This window comes from Apostichopus japonicus, chromosome 10 (assembly GCF_037975245.1).
Source record: "Apostichopus japonicus isolate 1M-3 chromosome 10, ASM3797524v1, whole genome shotgun sequence".
Taxonomy (NCBI): Eukaryota; Metazoa; Echinodermata; class Holothuroidea; order Aspidochirotida; family Stichopodidae; genus Apostichopus; species Apostichopus japonicus.
The window spans coordinates 8,302,876-8,322,508 of NC_092570.1; the positions used below are offsets into that span (position 1 = coordinate 8,302,876).

Below are 19,633 nucleotides of genomic sequence, written 5' to 3' on the forward strand. Positions count from 1 at the left end.
CTAATAATTATAAAGAAATCGTCAAGGAGAATTGAGTAATAATCTAATTGTGAAACTGAGGGAGAAGAGGAGAGGTGGCTTTAATGGATAGAGTCTCCATCTTCATCTCTCTTTCTCTATTAAACTGTCCATCAGTAGAATGGGAACCTTTCAGGCTCCATTGTTAATGTATACTCTTTGCTGATTGGTTGAAGTTATTCCATTCACGACTTTAAAGGAGCATATCGAAACGGTACTGTCCATCCATGGTATGCTTGAGACTAGATAATTATACATTGTAAAGACAGATATAGACTGATAGAGTTTCCTGATCTGACTGTGTGAGGAACCTCTATAACATCGGGCCATTATCCATGAACGTAAGTCAAAGTATAAAATTAATCGATTTTTAAACCTCTCAATTTCCATTTTGGAATATTGCTGTCAGATGTGTAAGATCACATTTCACAAACCAATTTCACACAAAAATCAGAAAGAGATGTGAGTTTGACACCGACATGAGAGTTCAAAGTTTGACCTGTTTCGGCCAGGTTTGTCTTGCCATATTTGCTATATTTTTTTCTGCTTATTTTGTTTTTAGAAGTCTTTTCAATTTTCTTCAGACAAGTTCAGTCGGATTTGTGAGAGAGAGTCGTTAACACCACTAGTAGTTCCCTTTTTCCCTGTCAAACTAAAGTTCCATGATGTTTGGGTGATTATTCCTACACCTTGTAGTACCAATACTGGGATCTTGGTGTAACATGGAGGTGTTTAGTTAGTTACTAATCTGGAATAGTTCACTTGTGGGCAAACCTCTACACACATGTAAGAAATTTAACAGCTCACGGTTGGAGGGTTGTGCCCTTTTGTCAACAAGGTCAGGAGTGGAATGTTTGCTCCGAGCTCAAATGGTCCACTGACTGGTTTTGTGTTTGAAGAAAACTAAATAGTTTCGGTACTAATGGCACAGCATGCTTCAATCTTTGCTCTGCCAAGTTTAGGGTTGTTGTTGTGCAGTCAATAATCCCTTACACTGTCTTATATAATGCTGTGTTTTGTCAGAGCAACTCTCTTCCACATACTGTACTCTTTAACTATAGTACAGTATGTAAACAACTCAACATGTCTATATACATATTTAATCTGGTGTGGTCTTCAATGAGTGTTGCAATTCATTAAAAAGCCAGCACTTTATAATTTGTATCTAACATGTAAATTCTCATAAACTTGATTTCCAATATATACTAATTTTTTATGAAATGAAATTATGATGAAATCAGTTACCACTGAAAGAAACATTGTTGACACAATGCAAATCATTTGCCATGTAAATATCACTTGCTGGTAAAGAAATTTTGGTCGTGCAGCATTCCTCTCAATGAATAGCAGTTGATGCCATGTAGCTTTTTTTGTTTGAACTCACAGACTTGGAGAAAGTGGTCCAAATTTTTTTGAAAGACCCTAAATCTGTAAAAGAGTAAAAGGATTGATCTTATCAAGAAGTACTGTCATAGAGAATTTAGTAAAACCCTTTAATCTGGAGGGAGATCTGTTGTTAGATGTACAGTACTAGTAACATTAATGATATAATATGTAACATTAATAATGTACATTATGTAACATTAATGAATACCAAACAAAAACGGCCATTAGATATCACCCTCAGATACAGTATGGCACATTATTGCTATGTCTCACTAAGTTAAGTAGGCCTGTCTCTTCTGAAGTATTACATATTAAAGCTACACACCAAACTCTGTGCTAAACAAATGAGCTTTCAACATTAATGCTACATCAAGAGTTCTTTTAGTTTCTCTTCCAGGTATTGAACATGAGTGACATGCCTATAGTTCTTCAAGTATCTCCTTCAAGTATTGAACATTAATGCCATGTCTATAGTTCTTTCAGGTATCTCCTTCAAGTATTGAACATGAATGCCATGTCTATAGTTCTTCAAGTATCTCCTTTCAGGTATTGAACATTAATGGTATGTCTATAAGTTCTTCAAGTATCCCTTTCAAGTATTGAACATGAATGCCATGTCTATAGTTCTTCAAACTTGTATCTCTTTCAAGTATTGAACATTAATGGTATGTCTATAGTTCTTCAAGTATCTCCTTTCAGGTATTGAACATTAATGGCTACATCTATACTTCTCTCAGGATATATAGGTGATAGTGCCTTTTGCTGTAGGTAACATCTAAGGACCTCTTTCTTTTTCTTTTCTTTCATCAGCACAATGCCTCTGGTGGTGAGTTATTTGTGGAGTGTTGTCGGCACATCAACCTCTATGAGCTGGACTATTTTGGAATTGAATATTATAGCAAAGGGAACAAAATGGTGAGCATAAAAGAAACCATTCTTCATCCTTTAATTTAAATTGACATCTCCTGAGGGTTACTTTCATAAGTTGGTCCACATCAACTGATTATAGGGTGAAATGAAATCAGATTCATTCACCTCCATCATGTAAAAAAGTTGAGCGTAACTTTTCGATGCTACTGGTGAAGTTTAAATACGAGATTCATGGAACATTCTCTGGTAGCTTTATATGGCTGTGCTTACTTGCTTTACCAATGCTGTGTCCGAGTGGATAACATTTGAAGCAATGGGGCTTAGCAACCGGGAGACGACCCCCGGCTAGGTCATAGGGAATTAGGGGTTTCATCCAAGAGCAATCTATGGTTTTTCCATCTGAAATGACTCTCCAAATTGAAGACATTCCAAATTTGAGATAAACTGTGGAAGGGGAAGCCACCCAACATGAAAGTTGTAATCCGTAAGCCCTTGCATACTTCTCCAACATTCATGGTCGCATAAGGGTCGTAGCAATAACTGCCTGATTGAACTGATTAAATAAAAAATAGTTGCTGGTAACCACCAATTCTGTTTAAAACATTCAAGATTGTCACCACCCTATCAGTGGAAACAATTAGTGTTTAACATTTTTATGTAGCAGTTTTGATGGCTCTGAATTTGGTCTCTTTGAAAATGCTATGGTTCTTGTGGTAAACTGCTACGTATCTTTGGCCTTGTATAGGAATTTGAACATTTTGATTAGCATTTTTTCGATGCGATACTAGATAACTTATTCCCTGCCTACGGTGGAGATGTTTATTGAAAACCACTACTGGGTATTACCTTTGGAAGTTACCTTTAACATACTTTAACAACCCATTAGTGTGTGAGGTGAATATGCAATAGACGCCATTTTTTTCTTGCTTTCACGCTTGCTTAGCAATATTCTTCTTTTCTTTTTTCTGCCAGGTTTGGGTTGAGCCAGAAAAGCCGTTGACTAAGCAAGTTGATTGTAAGTAACAGAATATGTTATTCTGATTAAACTTTCTTAACACTTTGTAGATATATCTGTCTAACCTCCAATGTGGTTAGTTTACATTATAGCTGTGTTATATTGTAGATATATCTGTCTAACCACTGTGGTTAGTTTACATTATAGCTGTGTGCAATAACTGCTATGGTTACAGATCTTGTTGACAACACATGTTTGTGTAAGCAATTACTATATCCTTCCTGCCTCCCCATACAGTGTAATTAATCATTGTTCATGGGTCAAATAGTTTGGCGCAAAACCATTAGATGGACAGCAGAGGTGATTTAAGTGACTGAGTGGTCATTCACTAATCTTTGAACTGCTGGGTTTATGTGGTCACATCTTATCAGGTATTTAATAGCTGGTCAGTCATCTTGTGAATGATGACACTGTGTTTGGTCACTGTTGTCTTTGACCATGACTCACACCACTTCCTGTCCAGTTTATCTTCTGCCCAATGAGAAGAGGAATTAACAAACACACTTCAAAAACCTCCTCCTCCTCAACCTTTATTCTTTGTTGGCATTTTCCTCAAGTGTATTCAGTGCTAAGGTAGAGGTCATGGGGGGGGGGGAGGGGGAACCCTTGTGTTAAGCAAAGTTACCTCAAATCAATGACTATCTAACAATTTAAAAAATAATAACAATAATAACAGCAATATCCCTGACCTACCTCGACCTTTGAAAACAGAGGAACTTCTTGAAACTGACATTTTAGAGCATTGTTTAAGTTCAAAATCATCTAAGTACTGTAGGCCACTGTGTACAGTCAGAAGTCTCATGTTGTCGAGTAATGTTTAAAGTAATTCCCTACATGCTGTGATGTTGTCATTGTCAGTGGTTAATTTCCTGATCCCATCCTGTGTGCTGCTGTCTGTTGCTAATATAATTCTTGTCCTCCCAATAGTGTATGCAGCAGTTCAGTGGTTTTAAGTTCATCATCTTCAGCAATGCAGGGTTCTTCTATATTATTTATTTTATTCATGTGAGTTCTAGGTTTTTTAACTCCCGTAGAGGGGCCATCTTGTGTAATCTATACCACATGTGTGTCCTCCTCGGATCAGCCATCGTGATGTGGTCGGAACCGTCCCTGCTAGGCGAAGAGGGAGTGATCTTGTTTCATCATCCTTTTCTTTACATCAAAGTAACAAAGTTTATTCCAAAATATGGTCTTGTCTCGTGCATCTTATATATGTCATGGGATAGTGTAGTTTTCATAGAAAGTTGCTGGTACTCATAAATTTCCACTGATTGGCTGATATTCCCTCTGGGTAACATTTAAGAATAGTAAGTTGTTTATATAGATAGATGCTACGATTGGAACTATTTATTATCGTTTAGTATTGGTTGTTTATAACTATCTGTTTTAGTCTTTTACAATAATTGTCTTACTGTACTATAGTTTCTCATACTTATTTATATTTAAACATTGACTATGAGTTAATCTATTTTACTATTTACATTCTTCTGAATTCGTTTTGGGCTTCTTTTTTAATTTTTTTTTTATGATGGTTTAGTACGGGTGTTTTTTATATTGTTGCTTTAGGCTTTTACATTTTATGCCTTATTGGTTCTATATATTTAATATTAAGGTTTTTGTTACTATTTGTTTTTAGGTTTTACATTTGTAAAGCGCTTTGAGCAGCTTTGCTGATTATGCGCTATATAAATATTACTTATTAGTAAATGCAATTGTTGTTCAATATTATTTTGTTTCACAAGTCATATGATCAACCAAACATAAAAGGATACTTTGTTAAAATTCTTCCCCTACGTATTATCGTTTAAATTGAAACCAACTTAGAAGTCAATTAAAGATTTGAGTTCGAACAACACTAATAGATTTAATGCTGAGACAAAATGAAAGGTTATAATAAATAATCAATGTTGCTAACATGCGACGAGTCATGATTTGCTTTCTTTTTAAGGTGTGAATAACATGTTGTTACAACTTTTTCCTTTTCAAGGTGTACACATGCTTAAATGCAGTTAGCATAGTAGTAGCCAAAGACTTTAACCCATGGATAGAAAATTGTAACCCCTTGTAACACATTGAAAATGCATTCATCCTAGGAATGTTTATGCCAGGATTCAAGATGTAATCACTATACCAAGCAGCAGTGAAGATATTAAACTAGAAACTCCTTTCAACAAGATTCATTTAGATCTTCCCCCCCTCTCCCCCCTCCCCCATTCACTTTACCTGAAGGTGACCTTAATTCACATTCAGATTTTAAACAGAGTTCCAGAATAGCGTAATGTTGTTCTGTGTAAGGTATGGCTTGGAATAGGACCAATCAGGATGCCTCTGCCATCCCTGGAGAATCGACTGCTAGGGGCTTAGGAATTTTAATGTGTGTACATATATAGGCCATGGTTATAATGAGGAGGGCAAACAGTTCTGTGCAAAAGTGCTAGTGAATAAATTGGCTAATAAAACTCTGTCCGAGAGAGTGTGTTAGGCAGTTCAGTAAGTTTAACTAAAAGTATTGTGGAGATGATTAGTACAGATGGATGTGCAAGACCATCACATGCGCCACTCATTTGCTGACTCATTTAACATTCTTGAACTCTGCGTGGAGGCCCATCATATGAAACACTTAAATTGTAGCAGGAGAAAATATTATTTTGTGACAAACCAAAAAGTATGACCTAGTAAGTAGGTCTAAAAGAGAATGCCAATTCACCCGACCTCAATCTTTTAAGACCAGATGATTAACTTGTAAATTATCGGCAGGTTATGAAGGAGAGGTGTCATCTTTTTTTCCATTTAACTTTCTCTTTCTTTTTTTTCTACAGCACCTAAGAAAGTCCTGTTCCACTTTTCTGTGAAATTTTATTTGGCTGACCCTGGGCAACTACATGATGAATTTACAAAGTAAGTATGTTGGTTCGGTGCTTGAGGTATCATCAAGTTAGATGGAGACAGGCAATGGATACACATGGTAATAGGAAGATTGGAAAAGATACTTGTTTTACAGAGACAGAATGGAGGGTCCATAAGGTCCAGAGGGTATTTAAGCAGATCACTGCCCCCCTCCCCAACCTGTAGCCAGATTTAAGGTGTTTCACTGTCCATGGGCAGCTGATCCAAGAGTTTATAATATTGTACTAGGTACTTTTAGGATGTTTAACTGTCCTCTGTGGCCAGAGTTAGAAGTTGACGGTACTACCGCTTTAACCGATCTATCACTGACCACTGTAGCCAGAGCCCCGATGTCTAGATTTGAAAGTCAGCTGGAGTGAGGTAAAGTCCATTAGTGATTAGAATTCCACCTGAGCAGTTAATGAACTCTGCGAGCAGTCTTTCTTCGGTCACTGCATCCCATCCGTTTAGTTGGTCTTATCGAGAGATGCTAATTGACTTAAGCTTGGCTTTCACGTTATTGACAGGCTAAAAGAGCAAAGCCATTAAAACATCTAGCAGCCTGTCCCAGTTTTTTCCGTCTTACTGACTCGGTCGTCAGATAAGGGATGAGAATTGCCTACGAGGGAAGTGGCGATTGTCCATTTGTTGTTACAGTAATAGCTACTGAATGGATTAGAAGAAAACTTTGAAACTAGTTCTTAAAGAGGCAGCATTATCTTTCTTTCCTTTTTGTGAGATTCAATTCCCTCCCCATCCCCCCCCACCCTCATTCTCTTCCCTTATTTCCCCCTCTTGATATTTCATTGTCACCTCTACATTGTTGAAAAGTTCCGCTTTCAAAAATCCTTAACCTGTTACAGTGTAGAATGTTCATATTCAATATGTGACATGGTATGGTATCAGTGAATTATCCCCATGCATGTAGCTAAAATATATATATCATTTTTTCTGGGCTTGTCTCGTTGTATTATACTTGAGAGTCATCCAATGAGGGATAGTCAACTGCAGTAGGTCTAGCATTTAATCTTAAGGTGTCTATTTGTACAAGATCTATTAATACTGTCCTTTAAAGGTTAAGTCATCAAAGTCAAGGGGCTCTTCAAAATCTGGATGAGTATTTGTCTGAGAGATAGTTACTTGTAACTTTGGTTTGGGTTCATAGAGTTATGTTTTGAATATGGAATTTGTTTACTTCATGCCATTGTTGATATTGGAGTGGTAGGGAAGGCGGTGGGGTTGGGGGTGTGGGTGCAGGGCTGCTGTAAGAGAGAAATCGGTGGAAAGGAAAAATGTGAGGAGAGGAGGGAGGATGGTAATGGAGTCTCTCTGCTTGCTTTAGTTTGTGTCTAGTTATCTGAATATTTAATTGACCGAAATACTGGTCTTTACTGACTATTTAATATACTACAAATATTGTAACCGTGGGCGGCTTCCAAACTTTTGTGGTTGATTATTAGCGGCATTAAGCGGCTTGACTCCATTCGGAGTGGCAACTCTACTCTGTCAGTCACAACTGTGCTTTTATATCAATCAGAAGTTCTGAAGTAAATACCATAGCCTCATGCAACAGTAAGTTAGGACTAAAGGAATTTACAAATTACTAACAAGTTGCTTCCCCACTAGAGTATACAGTACACACCTTTCACAAGTTTATGATTTAAAATACCATACTGTTCATTCCCCGAACATTATAATGAAATTTTTGAGATATTTTTATACTATTTCATTTTGAGCAATTATGACAATCGTTGGCACGATATGTTTGGACAAAGCAGTACACACAGATTCCTACAGTATGTACCATGATAAGTAACCTGTGGTTTGTTGTAACCTGCTCTTTAAGGAGAAATTTAATCAACGTTCTGCAACTGAAAGTATCGATAGATTTTCCTGTTACATTCTCACCTACAGTTTCATATGGGACTTGCACATATCTAGGTTCATGGAGCAGTTTATAGTTTGATCGGGGAAATAGACATCTCTGCCAAATTTCAAGGTCTATGAAATTCAAAATGGTTGTTGTTTTTCTTTTGTTCATACTCTACAAAGTTCCAGGGATACTAATGTCATAGTAAATGTGACCCCATGAATTGCCATGATGTGACCCCATTATGTTGACACAGATGTTATGTCCATAATTAAAGTCATTTTCTCTTTATCTGGTATTGTACTCTAAATAAGTAAACAAAGTCTGGTTTCTGTTATTATCTCTATGCCATGAGTGGTAATAATAGAGATGATGGCCATTATTTTCCATGAAATCACCCCTCAAAAAAAAGATTTCACCAAAATGAGTCATTGCTAAGTGAAAGACTTGTACTAAATGAAATGTATTACTGCTCACTCTCTCTCTCTCTCTGTGTATGTCAGAGTAATAATGAAATAGCCTGGATGAGTCAGCATCGGACAGAATGTGGCTATTATTCTGGGTTAACTTCTTTCATCTTATGAACCAGTCTTGCATTTTATTGATTGGTGACGAAGATGTTCAGTTTTCATCATGTAGAGAGATTGCGTTAAACCTCCTCTGCTCTGTTAGAAAATATGTAATTATCTCTTGTCTGCATATCTATATCTAGATGGAAAGGCAAATCGACTGCTGTAGTTGGAAATAGTCCATTGATGTATATAAGCTTCTAAAAAGTTGGATTAAGAAAAGAATGTAGAGGGGGGGGGGTTGGGGTGTGGGGTTGGAGTAAGAATTAATTGGTTATGTTAGATGGGTGAAATATTGAATGTAATGGTCAATTGAACATTATATGCAATTACTTTACTCTTGCCTTGTCCTGCTTTGCATCTTGATAATTTGAAATCATGTCCAGGGTTGTTTCAATCTAGCCTCTTATGGCTGTCGGTAAAACTCCCAGAGCTTACATTGCTGTCAGCACTCTTAGCTAGAGACGATTTATCTGGCATTTTAATACCAAATATATTATCCTAAGAAAATTTGCTAAAACTGCCTAACAGTTGCAACTAAGTCAGACTTACAGCAGGTTTAGTCCGTACATACTCTAACCAATAGCAATATTCTGTAACGGGCAAATTGTCAAAACCTCACAGTTGCTATGCAAATTGCAAGCACTGAAGCCAGCCACAAACTGCCTATGTAACTGAAGAATGCTAAAAGGTGACACACATTGCAACTTACTTCCAACCCCCGAAGAACTCTCGAAGAAGGCAGACAAACACTGATTTACTCTGTTAATGACCAGTGCTGTCTTGGGTCACATGCGTTTGTAGTCACGAACTGCCACACACTGCACGACCATTTGTTGACCGCCATTTGGGCTGATGCATCATGTTTAGTCAGCGTGACTGAAGCTGATTTGCGACTAAAATTATTGTTGACAAGTTTTCATCGGTGTAGTCATAAACACACACACACAAGCACTTCGCAAGTTCTATAAATCACAGTTAGCGGACATTACCATGGTTGATGAATCAGGTTGTTGCATTCATTCATATTTCGTTTGATTGAATTGTTTCATCTTTGTTTTGAATTCATGAATACAAGAAGACATATACATCTTAAGTATCAGAGAGTTCATAATATAGTAAATTGTTAAGAAAAATTAAAATAAGGTTGTATTTACTTCGCTCCTCTTTTAACTGTCTCCCACTCCACAATAGCACTTTCCTATCTACCTAACTGCACATTTGGAAAACGTTTAGCACTGCGCCCTCGCTCCCTGGGCAACACCCACTAATTCCTCTCTCCGTATCTACCACCCGGAAGTTCCTACACGTTTTTCCGAAAAATTTCACTTGTGATTTATACAACTATTTTTGCGTTTTTGGAATTCATCTTTGGATAATTCGACATATACATCTTAAGCCTCAAAGAGTTCATAATAAAGTAAAATAGTAAAAAAAAAAAAATTAAAATAAGGTTGTTTCTCAGAGGATTGTGAATGAATGGAAGTGTAAACCCTCGTCTGCTGTTCTTCGTTGCTGATGTGTAAGAAGTATGCAGACTTTTAATCCTTGCCGTTCCTTTTCCGACGACACTACACTAAATACTACACAACACTACAGAACACTACACTAAATCTAGTCATTTTGCGTACCGGTACACTGCCTGACGGAACTCTACACTTCATACTCTGGGCACTCACGACTCCACAAGTCCTCTCTTCACTAATTTCCATTGGATGTTTGTTAGTCCTTATGTATTGTTAATTCTCACAGCGACGTTTCTAAGCCCCGAGAAGTATTGGTCGATATGAATTTGACACAATGCTGTTCAAAGGAATTTTCAAGGGTGATCTGAAACAACAGTCCCGGAGGTTTTGTCACGGCATTATTATTAATTAGTGTGAAAAAAAATTCTTTCAGCCGCCGGGTTCTGTATCTTGAATTGCGAGTCCTATCCCGAGGTGTGTAAGAAACTCAACTCTTGTCAAAAAGAGATTTGTGTTTGACATTTATTTATGCAGTAACCTCTGGGTTTATTTATTGCAAGCCCATCCAAAATCAGGGTAATGACATTCAGGCCTTGGAATTAATTAAATATGTTCATAACAGACATGAATACCATCTAGATATGTGGAGAATTAACCACAAGTTGGCCATAATAAGTTACTAATTCAAGGAATACCGTTCAGGCAGTAATCGAGTGAAATAGGAAATTAGTAAATTACCGTGGAAATAACAGAAAATATCACAACAGCTTTATTGGTAGTGCAAAGTACAAAAACCAATCTAAAAAATATCAGCTGAAAAATTCCACGGGAGGTACTAGAGTCCATAGTGGTATTTGTACACAAATGCACAGACTCTGTACTCACATTGCATTTCTGGGATTTGCTATTGTTTGAAGCTATAATATATATATTATCATCCTGTGATTATTATGTACTCAAACAACGTCATGTCACCAAGAGAGGAACATGGGTTTGCCAGTATTTCCGTATATAAATAAAGCTCATCATTAATTCCCACCCAACCAGGATATATTGTTTCCTCTGAAATAACCAACCATGTTAGTTGTGATAATAAAATGTTTTCATAAATTTTTCAGACCCTTGTCGGAAGGCAATTAGCATTATAATGAAAACCATGAGAGTGTATGCCTGGTGTTGCATGTTTATGTAGTTCCACTGTTCCAGTATCTGTATGATACTTAACTAATAAATGGCACACGTAACAGGAAGTGTAGTTAGTTGAAAGGCCCACTTCATATCCAACTATCATAAGACTCATATTCTAATGGGGCAAGTTTGGCAAAAAGTAGAGAGATTTTTCTTGTATTTTGGTACACTAAACTTCAGAGATGGCAGTTTACTGTAGTTTCTTTAAATGGTTCCACCAAATTCCAAAACTTGAGAGATCCGATGGTAATTTGCTTTAGTGTCCTTCAGTATTGCCACTATACCTCACATAACTTACACAGAGGATGGCAATTTGTCTTAGTGGCCACCTTACATAGCTTACTGACTGGGTGGCGATTTACTTTAGTGTCCTTCAATATTGCCACCATACTGTACCTCACACAACTACAGAATGGATTGCAACTTGCCTTAGTGTCCACCTTACATAGCTTACTGACTGGGTGGTGATTTGCTGTATTGTCCTTCAATAGGACCTCCATACCTCACATAACTTAAGAGTGGATGGCACCTTGCCTTAGTGTCCACCTTACATAGCTTACTGACTGGGTGGCGATTTGCTTTAGTGTCCTTCAATATTGCCACCATACTGTACATCACATAAAATACAGAGTGGATGGCAATTTGATTAGTGTCAACCTTACATAACTTACTGACTGGATGGGGATTTGCCTTAAATATCCTTATGTCTTACTGAGTGGATGGTCATTTGCATTAGTGTCCTAAGATACTGCCACCATAACTTACATAGCTTACTGAGTGGATGGTCATTTGCCTTAGTGTCCTTCAGTATTGCTGTAGTACTGTACCTCATATACAATAGCTTACTGAGTGGATCGCGATTTGGCTTAGTGTCCTACAGTATGGCCACAATACCTCACATAGTTCACTGAGTCAAATGGCTATTTTCCTTATTGTCCGACAAGTTTTGTCATCAGATCTCACATGGTTAATAATAATAATTGGCCTGGAAGGGCAGTTATTTAACGACCTAAGCAACCACATATACGTCTAACTAGCAGATGGCACTGCATAAATTTTGCGGTCCTTTATAATTCCAAGCCAAAGTTTCACTACAAGCCTTTTACAATGGAGGTACCTCCATGCTTTTACTAACTGGTTTTATGTTAGCTTGTGGTATGCTGAAATCTCCAGTAGTTTAACGACATTGCTCTTTTAGAAGTAAAGTGCTTCATATGAAGTAGCTGCCTTCATATAACAAAGTTATAGTGCAGTGTTCTTTTTTTGTGATGTTTATTTTCTTCACATTGAATGTCTTTAGACAACATATGTAGTACACAGTGTATCATTTAGTTGCAAACACTTAGACTGTAGTGATTGACTATAGTCTGACCTTAAGGACACAGTATGCTATGTTGCTGCTGATATCAAGCCTTGGTATGTGTGTGTGTGTTTTAGTACTAGTGTGTTTATGTTCGTGTCAATTCTGTATAAAGTCTGCGTGTCAATTCTGAATAAAGTCTGCTTGTCAGAGATTGTCATGTTCTTTCAGACATCCTTATATCATGTTTCTGGATAATGTTTGTTTCTCTTTTGTATCAGGCATGTTGTGTGCATTTGTACATAGCTATTGCTGTGAACTTTGACCCAGTGATAAATCTCATGAGATAAGAAGACATTGTAGAGTATCACTACAATCCTGTTGCCCTCAGTAATTTACATGGTTGGACTGGTGATGACGGAAGCATTGCCAGGGGAGGGTGGGGGGGGGGAGATGGGATAGGGAAATGTAGATGTTGGAGAGGAGCTGCTATATATAGATGATGTGTTACCTGGAGAGAATGAAAATATTAAAATATGTGTGAAAATTAATATTCACTGATGTTTATTATGCTGACAAAGGCATTGGTAGAGAATTGTTGGAAGGACTGTCAGGGAGCAAGAAAGAGGAGGAATGGGGAAGTATTACACTTGAAAAATTGTTTTCCAATGGTGGAATTACACCTTACTGACAACTTAGATTTTAAACTTGATCTCTAAGAAAGTTGTTTTTGTACATGGTTTGCCGATAGTATATTTTCCATACATGTATGTATGTATGCATGTGTGTATAAATGTGTGACATAACGACAGTTCCTGTAGTAGGCAGTGTGTGGATCCACTTTACTGAGTACAAGTATCCTTTCCTTTTCTGTGGAGGGCAGAGGTCAACAGAGGTCAAAGTCTGAAGCGATAACTGTAAATGCGATAACTTCAAATGTGAAGCTTGGATGAATTTCATACTTAGACATGTACATGTCTAGTGTTGCGCCGATATCACCAATATCGGTTTTGGCCGATATCCGATATTATCATCCCAATATCGGTCCGATACCGATACGATACCGATATTTTTTAACAGACAAAATAAAATGGACGCAGTAAATGTGAGCCTTAACATCGCAAAGACTTACAAGTTGCTTACAGTGTTAACGTATGCTTGCAAAATTGCATCTTAATTAGGTTACGAACTGTCGATCACAATGTAAAAGTTATAATTTATTGAGTTTATACTCAATGTACAACTTATTCACTTGACCGTATAGAGGAAAAAAACTGAAATTCAGTAGAGAAATGATCAATTGTGTACGGAAAGTAAGGTGGTACACATTTTCAAATATTACGAAAGATCGAGCCAAACACTTTCGAAAAATTCACGCAAAACTGGCATATCGTACTAAATGCAACTAATGTCATGTAAACAAGGCTCTAGTGCATCCATTTATGAATATACCGTAAGACCACATCTGTTGTTAAGCGGGGGGAAAAGAAAGTATTTTCTAGAATTTCCAAAAATACGGAAAAAATAATATCCTACCATAGTTAAGTGTATAGCAAATAGCCTAACCACCTCGGCGGTTACGGATCTCACGTAACTAAAAAGTTCCCTGGCAACGTGCCAAAAAATGTTAACAAACAGGTGTTACACAGGGGATGAGCTCACAGTTGTTTGGGAAGGTACCTGGGAAAATTTGCAGCACATGCACCGTGGTAGTTGGGTATAGGGTGAAACACTGCAGTTGTACAAATGTACGCATTTTATCATTTTTTTTTCATTTTATAACATTATATACAGTAGGTACTCTAACATGTCATTTTAAAATTTATCAGTTTCGTGACAATTTAAATAAACAAAGTTGTCAGTATTTTGTGTTCGCGGGAAATTGAACAAGGTTTTAATTCCAACACTGCTGAACTGTGCGGTTAAACATCATGTTCAAGGTTTTCACGGAGGCCTTTGAGAAAATGAATGGTTAGTACAGTGTATATATGCTGCACTAATGCTGTGTGTAGGCCAAGGTTCACGAAGGTCATTGGTTATATTCGCGCGCCGTAGACGTGTTTTTAGAGGTTACGGAGGGTCAGGTTTCCATGGATATTAATCGAAAATGAATCTGAGTTTAACTGACGCTAAAGAAATGGATCGTCTTGGGCAGATTAACAGATTATTGCAAGTATAAAGAAGTAGCTCTGCTGTTAAAAAGAAAAGTTCAATATCGGTTTGCTGTTATCGGCAATTAGGCAAAATTTTACCGATACCGATATGCTGCCGATATTGCATATATCGGCCGATACCGATATTGAAAACGATTATCGTAGCAACACTATACATGTCAATCAACAGTGCATAAACATAGATGACAACACTGTTCAGAACTGGGAAATTTTGTGTGCACTCTTCTGTTGAAATGTTCGGACAGTAAATGTGGCAAATCCTCATTGAGACCCATATTTCTTTTGCTTTTTTACAGATATTTGTTTGGTCTTCAAGTGAAGAAAGATTTGGCTAATGGTAGACTGCCTTGTTCAGAGAATACTGCAGCTCTGATGGCATCATACATTCTTCAAGGTGAGTGAGTAAACTAGAAGATCTTGGTAAGCAATACAGGTCTGTATTAGAGTAAACATTTTTTGGGATCATGTCCCATATGTCGACGGTTGTTTTATTTTGGAATATACCATTGACGAATAGCTTGGCGTCCAGTTTAACAATGGTAAAAAGTTGACATAGGTTAAGGATTAATAATAATTTTAATATTATTAATTCATTAAACTAATTAGATTTGTGATGTGAAATGTGTCGTTCTCAATATAATTTGAAAACGACAAAATAACTGTTTTAGATTGTACACAAATACAACTCAACCCTATGTAATAGTGGAATATTCTGACCAGGCGACGAATTGGACATGATCCATAGCTTGAAAACGTTCCTGCAACTATTTTGTATTAACAGGTAAAAACCACACTAAACTGGTTACATGTCTTGTAGAGAGAAACAAGAATTTGTAAATTTAACATTGATATCTGGCAGGGACTGAGTCAGTCAGTGATTTCATAATGGCATATGAGATGTACAAGCCCTTTGCATTTTCTCAGTAACCGCTCATGCAAGTTATTTTCCAAGAGTAAGATAACAATTTAAAATATACTTTATTGGGCCCTAGACCTCATGTTCCAAACTAAGCTTTTAAAGTACTGAAATTTCAAAATGTGCCATACTTCTATGGAAAATCAACTAAAAGATAAACAGAGAATGACATTTTTTCACATAAAGGAAGATACAGGGTTTTATCGAAAGAGTTGCCATTTCTTTGAGAAGTGAAACCAGCCTTATCTAAAAATACAAAGATGTTGAGATTTATGGTATTCATGAAGTGGCAATGTATAACATGTTTGTCTTCACAAACTCATCTCATTGTCCACTTCTCGCTAATGCCACCCATCTCAGCTATTGTTGATTCCTCCAGGTTACCAGTCTCTTAAACTACAATCTACCTGGTAGCATTCATTCTTGTTCTGCACCACCAAATGACCTATAAAGATGGTGCTACAACTATGTCATCCATCTCAGTCTGTACTCTTTCCTGCTATGATGTAATTATGCAAATATTAAAATTTGCATGCAAAATTGGTGTTTGAAAGGCAAGGACCTGCACCTGACAAATTAACACCATTCAACTTTCAAGTACCTTCATTCTACACTGTACAGTGTGTGCTAGCGATCATTCATAGTTGGTTTTTAGGAATCAATGTGTAGGCAACACCACATAGAGTAAAGAACAGCAATCCCTCCATTATACATTTTCATAGCCAGTAACTGCTTACCAGTGCTTGGTATGTTGTGTACCTCAAGAAGGTCTGCACCATGAATCATATCATTGGTCCTAAATTCCAATAATTTGGCACCCTGGATGGGAACCAGCCGAAAAGGTGTCAGAACCATTTGGCACAGTTACCCCACATTGAACCACAACCATCTATTACTCATGCTGTACATATATATCAGGGGAATTTGTGTAAGGTTTTAATTTGTTTTGGTTATAGAACCTAAGAAAGATAAAAAAAATAGTAAAAGTAACTTTGACCCTGCATCTTGTCAGTTTGATAGCTCCTTTTGCAAAGGTGGTCTACCAGAGTGGAAAAGGTAAAAAAAAAGTTCAATTTGAACTTTGACCTCTGAGCTAACTGTTGTAAAAGCATAGGGGGGTTAGTAATTTGCCCATGAGGGTATACCCAATCCCTAAGACCTGTTTTCTCTATTGTCAGGTAAGGAGATGCTTGTTAGATTTTGCTTTGTTCCTTTGGAAGAGTTCATGATCTCCCTCAACTCAAGGGAAAATGTCAGCCTATGGTACACACCAAATTTGGTCATGGAAACGACTGTCTGTAGGTGTGTTGCTTTGTTCAATAGAAATACAGTTGTGTAGTTTGGATTTGTGTACAGTTTATATGGTGAAAAATATAAATGCCAAATTTTTAGCTCAAGCATTTATACAAAACTAGAAATTGAATATCAGGGAATAATTTAGTGTTCACAGCTTCTCTAACAGTTGTGAAGTCTCTGAAATTTTTGTCTCTTAAATAATACTAAGGTTCCTTTGTAAAAAAGCTGGTAATTACTGTTTCGTTTAACATCTTGTTTCTGCAATACCGGACAAATTATCAGTCCGAATGTTCGTCTTTAGACTTGAAGATAAAAATGAGAGTTTCGATATGTATTATTTTGTGTCATTTGTAGTAGAACTAGCAGACAGAAGTTGAAAGTTTACATTGAAAAATACCATGAGAAAAGTTACTATGGCAATTTTAATGAATATCAAAGTTATAAACACAGTTAATAGAAAATCAAAGGTCGAAGTTAGCTTGAAATGCATACTGGATTTACTTTCTGAAAGAACTAATGGTAGGTAGTCACAAAATAGACACCAACATTAAGGAATCTCAGATTGAACCTTTAATAATTCCTGTTTAACCGTTCAAAAGTTGATTATTGATATTCCTACATCTGATAAAAATCACAGATACAAAAATTATTCTCTGAGATAAAACAATAAGACCCACTTACATTTTTTTTTTGGGGGGGGGCGAGGGTTTGTTTGTTTGTTTTTGACTTTGATTGCTCAGATGCGCTGATAATCTCTCTTAATTTACTTGGTACCTTGTAAAGTCGAATCAATGGGAAAGTCAAAATTTTTGTTGATATTTTGTAGATATTTTTTCCTCTGTGCCAAACAATGTCATTTATTTAGTGCCGGCTGTTTTCATCTCTGTCATGTTCTACCTCTTAATCAACCTTGCATTGAGACACGGGCTGGCTGGCTAACTCGTCTCCTCGAAATGTCAGCGACTTTCATTTATTGCTCTGTTGAAGAAAAGGATGTAATATGCACATGTACCGTGACTATTCGCAGGGAAGTTGTTTTATTAAATGCAGAGGCGGTCTGCCGTCCCCTCCCTTCATGGTAGGCTAGCAGAGGATGTATCACTAATTACATTAAATGTTACACAGGAGATAAACCTTACAAAGTAAATTCCATACTTCCCTTATATTATTGATAAATATTTTTAAATTGTTGGCTGTGTTTAAGGCAACCGAATGTCTCATGATGGAGCTACAGGATAAATAATGCAACTAAAAGGGTAAAATGTTGTTCAGGTTTGCATCTCTTTTTGATGAAATGAAATATACAGTGTAATTGGATATATATCTACATCTAACTAAAAAAGATCTTCTTTGTGATACAAAGGTACTATGAGGATGTGGTCTTAACATTACTGTAAAGAGCTGATTTGCTAGCTCAAAATTGGGTTAAGAAAATGTCCAAGTGGCTCATACTTATCTACGACTATATTTCACAAAGGAAGACTGCTCTTTCTGGATATTGCAACACTTTGGAAAATAAAATTTCTATACTGGAAATCCTTGTTATTGAATTAATTGGTTGTTGCCCAAAAGTGAGTGCTGCAAATAAGAGCTGGAAATCTCTGATCTTTTCTGGTTCTCACTTAATTCTTGGACAAATATAGCTCATTTGCGCTACAATTAGTTCAGATAGTTATGTGGAAATTTGAGTTACTCTTATATGTATATAGCAAGGAACCACAAAAGCCAACTGGCTTTCTGGTTGTCAATTTCGTTACCCAAAAAAAAAAAGCGTCTTCAAGTTGAATTGATATAGTATTTGTTAGTTTCTGTTGCAATAATGTCATTTTAAATAGATGTCTAGAACCTCAATTAATCCATTTTCTTTCCTTGCCTTTATTGACATTGGCATTTTAGGCCTTCCATGACTTACAGATTTCCCTAGAGGTAGCCTCATTTTGAGAGTCCTTTTCAGATTCACATGGATTTAGCCACGGCTTTAAAAATGGGGCATGTTGTTTCCAATGACTAGTACTGAGGCTGCTAATTTGAAGCAACTGAATTGGTTTAGGCGATAAGAATAGTATTAATAGCTTTCAGACTTAACAATGCATTACTTAGTTGAGTGACGATGACCACGGGTAGGATGTTGAATTTGATGACCTACTTTCAGCAACGGTTCTCCTTGTCACATTTATCTGTGTGGCATTTTAGTAAACAACAAGTTTGATGGGATAGAATAAAAGTAAAAAACTTTTTAGTAACATTAATAAAGGAATGGTTAAAGAAAACTCTGGAATGATTGAAAACAAAGCTACAATTTTACTAGAGCTAACAAGCAAAAAAGACAGATATTTATTGTATTCTTTAATAATCAGTCTCTTAACCTCTGAATAGATATTATATAAAGATCTTCATGAGTTTAAAAAAATCTTCACTACTACTGTATGTAGCTAGTCCATTCTATTGTCCATGTTTATGTATGGGATCAAGCAACAGCACAAAAGAAGCAAGTCTCATATATATGCAATATGTGCAAGTTAGGTTCAATTAATTAAGGCATCCCAGCAATATTACTGTTTGGTAAAAACACCAAACAATGACTGGAATTGGTCAATACGTCTAACTATCTTATATTCTGTCTGAAAAATTATTAATACCAAAAATGTGTTGCCTGCTAATTATCGCCAGGAGACCATA

General features: G+C 36.7%; 1 protein-coding gene across 3 annotated transcripts in view; it reads left to right on the forward strand.

The window, feature by feature from the left end:
* Positions 1-19,633, forward strand: part of LOC139975073 (FERM, ARHGEF and pleckstrin domain-containing protein 1-like) — a 71,387-nt gene that overhangs the window by 12,043 nt on the left and 39,711 nt on the right. For all 3 annotated transcript variants that reach the window (XM_071982686.1, XM_071982685.1, XM_071982687.1), the window contains exons 3-6: positions 2,215-2,319; positions 3,247-3,289; positions 6,109-6,187; positions 15,039-15,136. In XM_071982686.1, the coding sequence (XP_071838787.1) occupies positions 2,215-2,319; positions 3,247-3,289; positions 6,109-6,187; positions 15,039-15,136 (325 nt within the window). The remainder of the gene's footprint in view (positions 1-2,214; positions 2,320-3,246; positions 3,290-6,108; positions 6,188-15,038; positions 15,137-19,633) is intronic.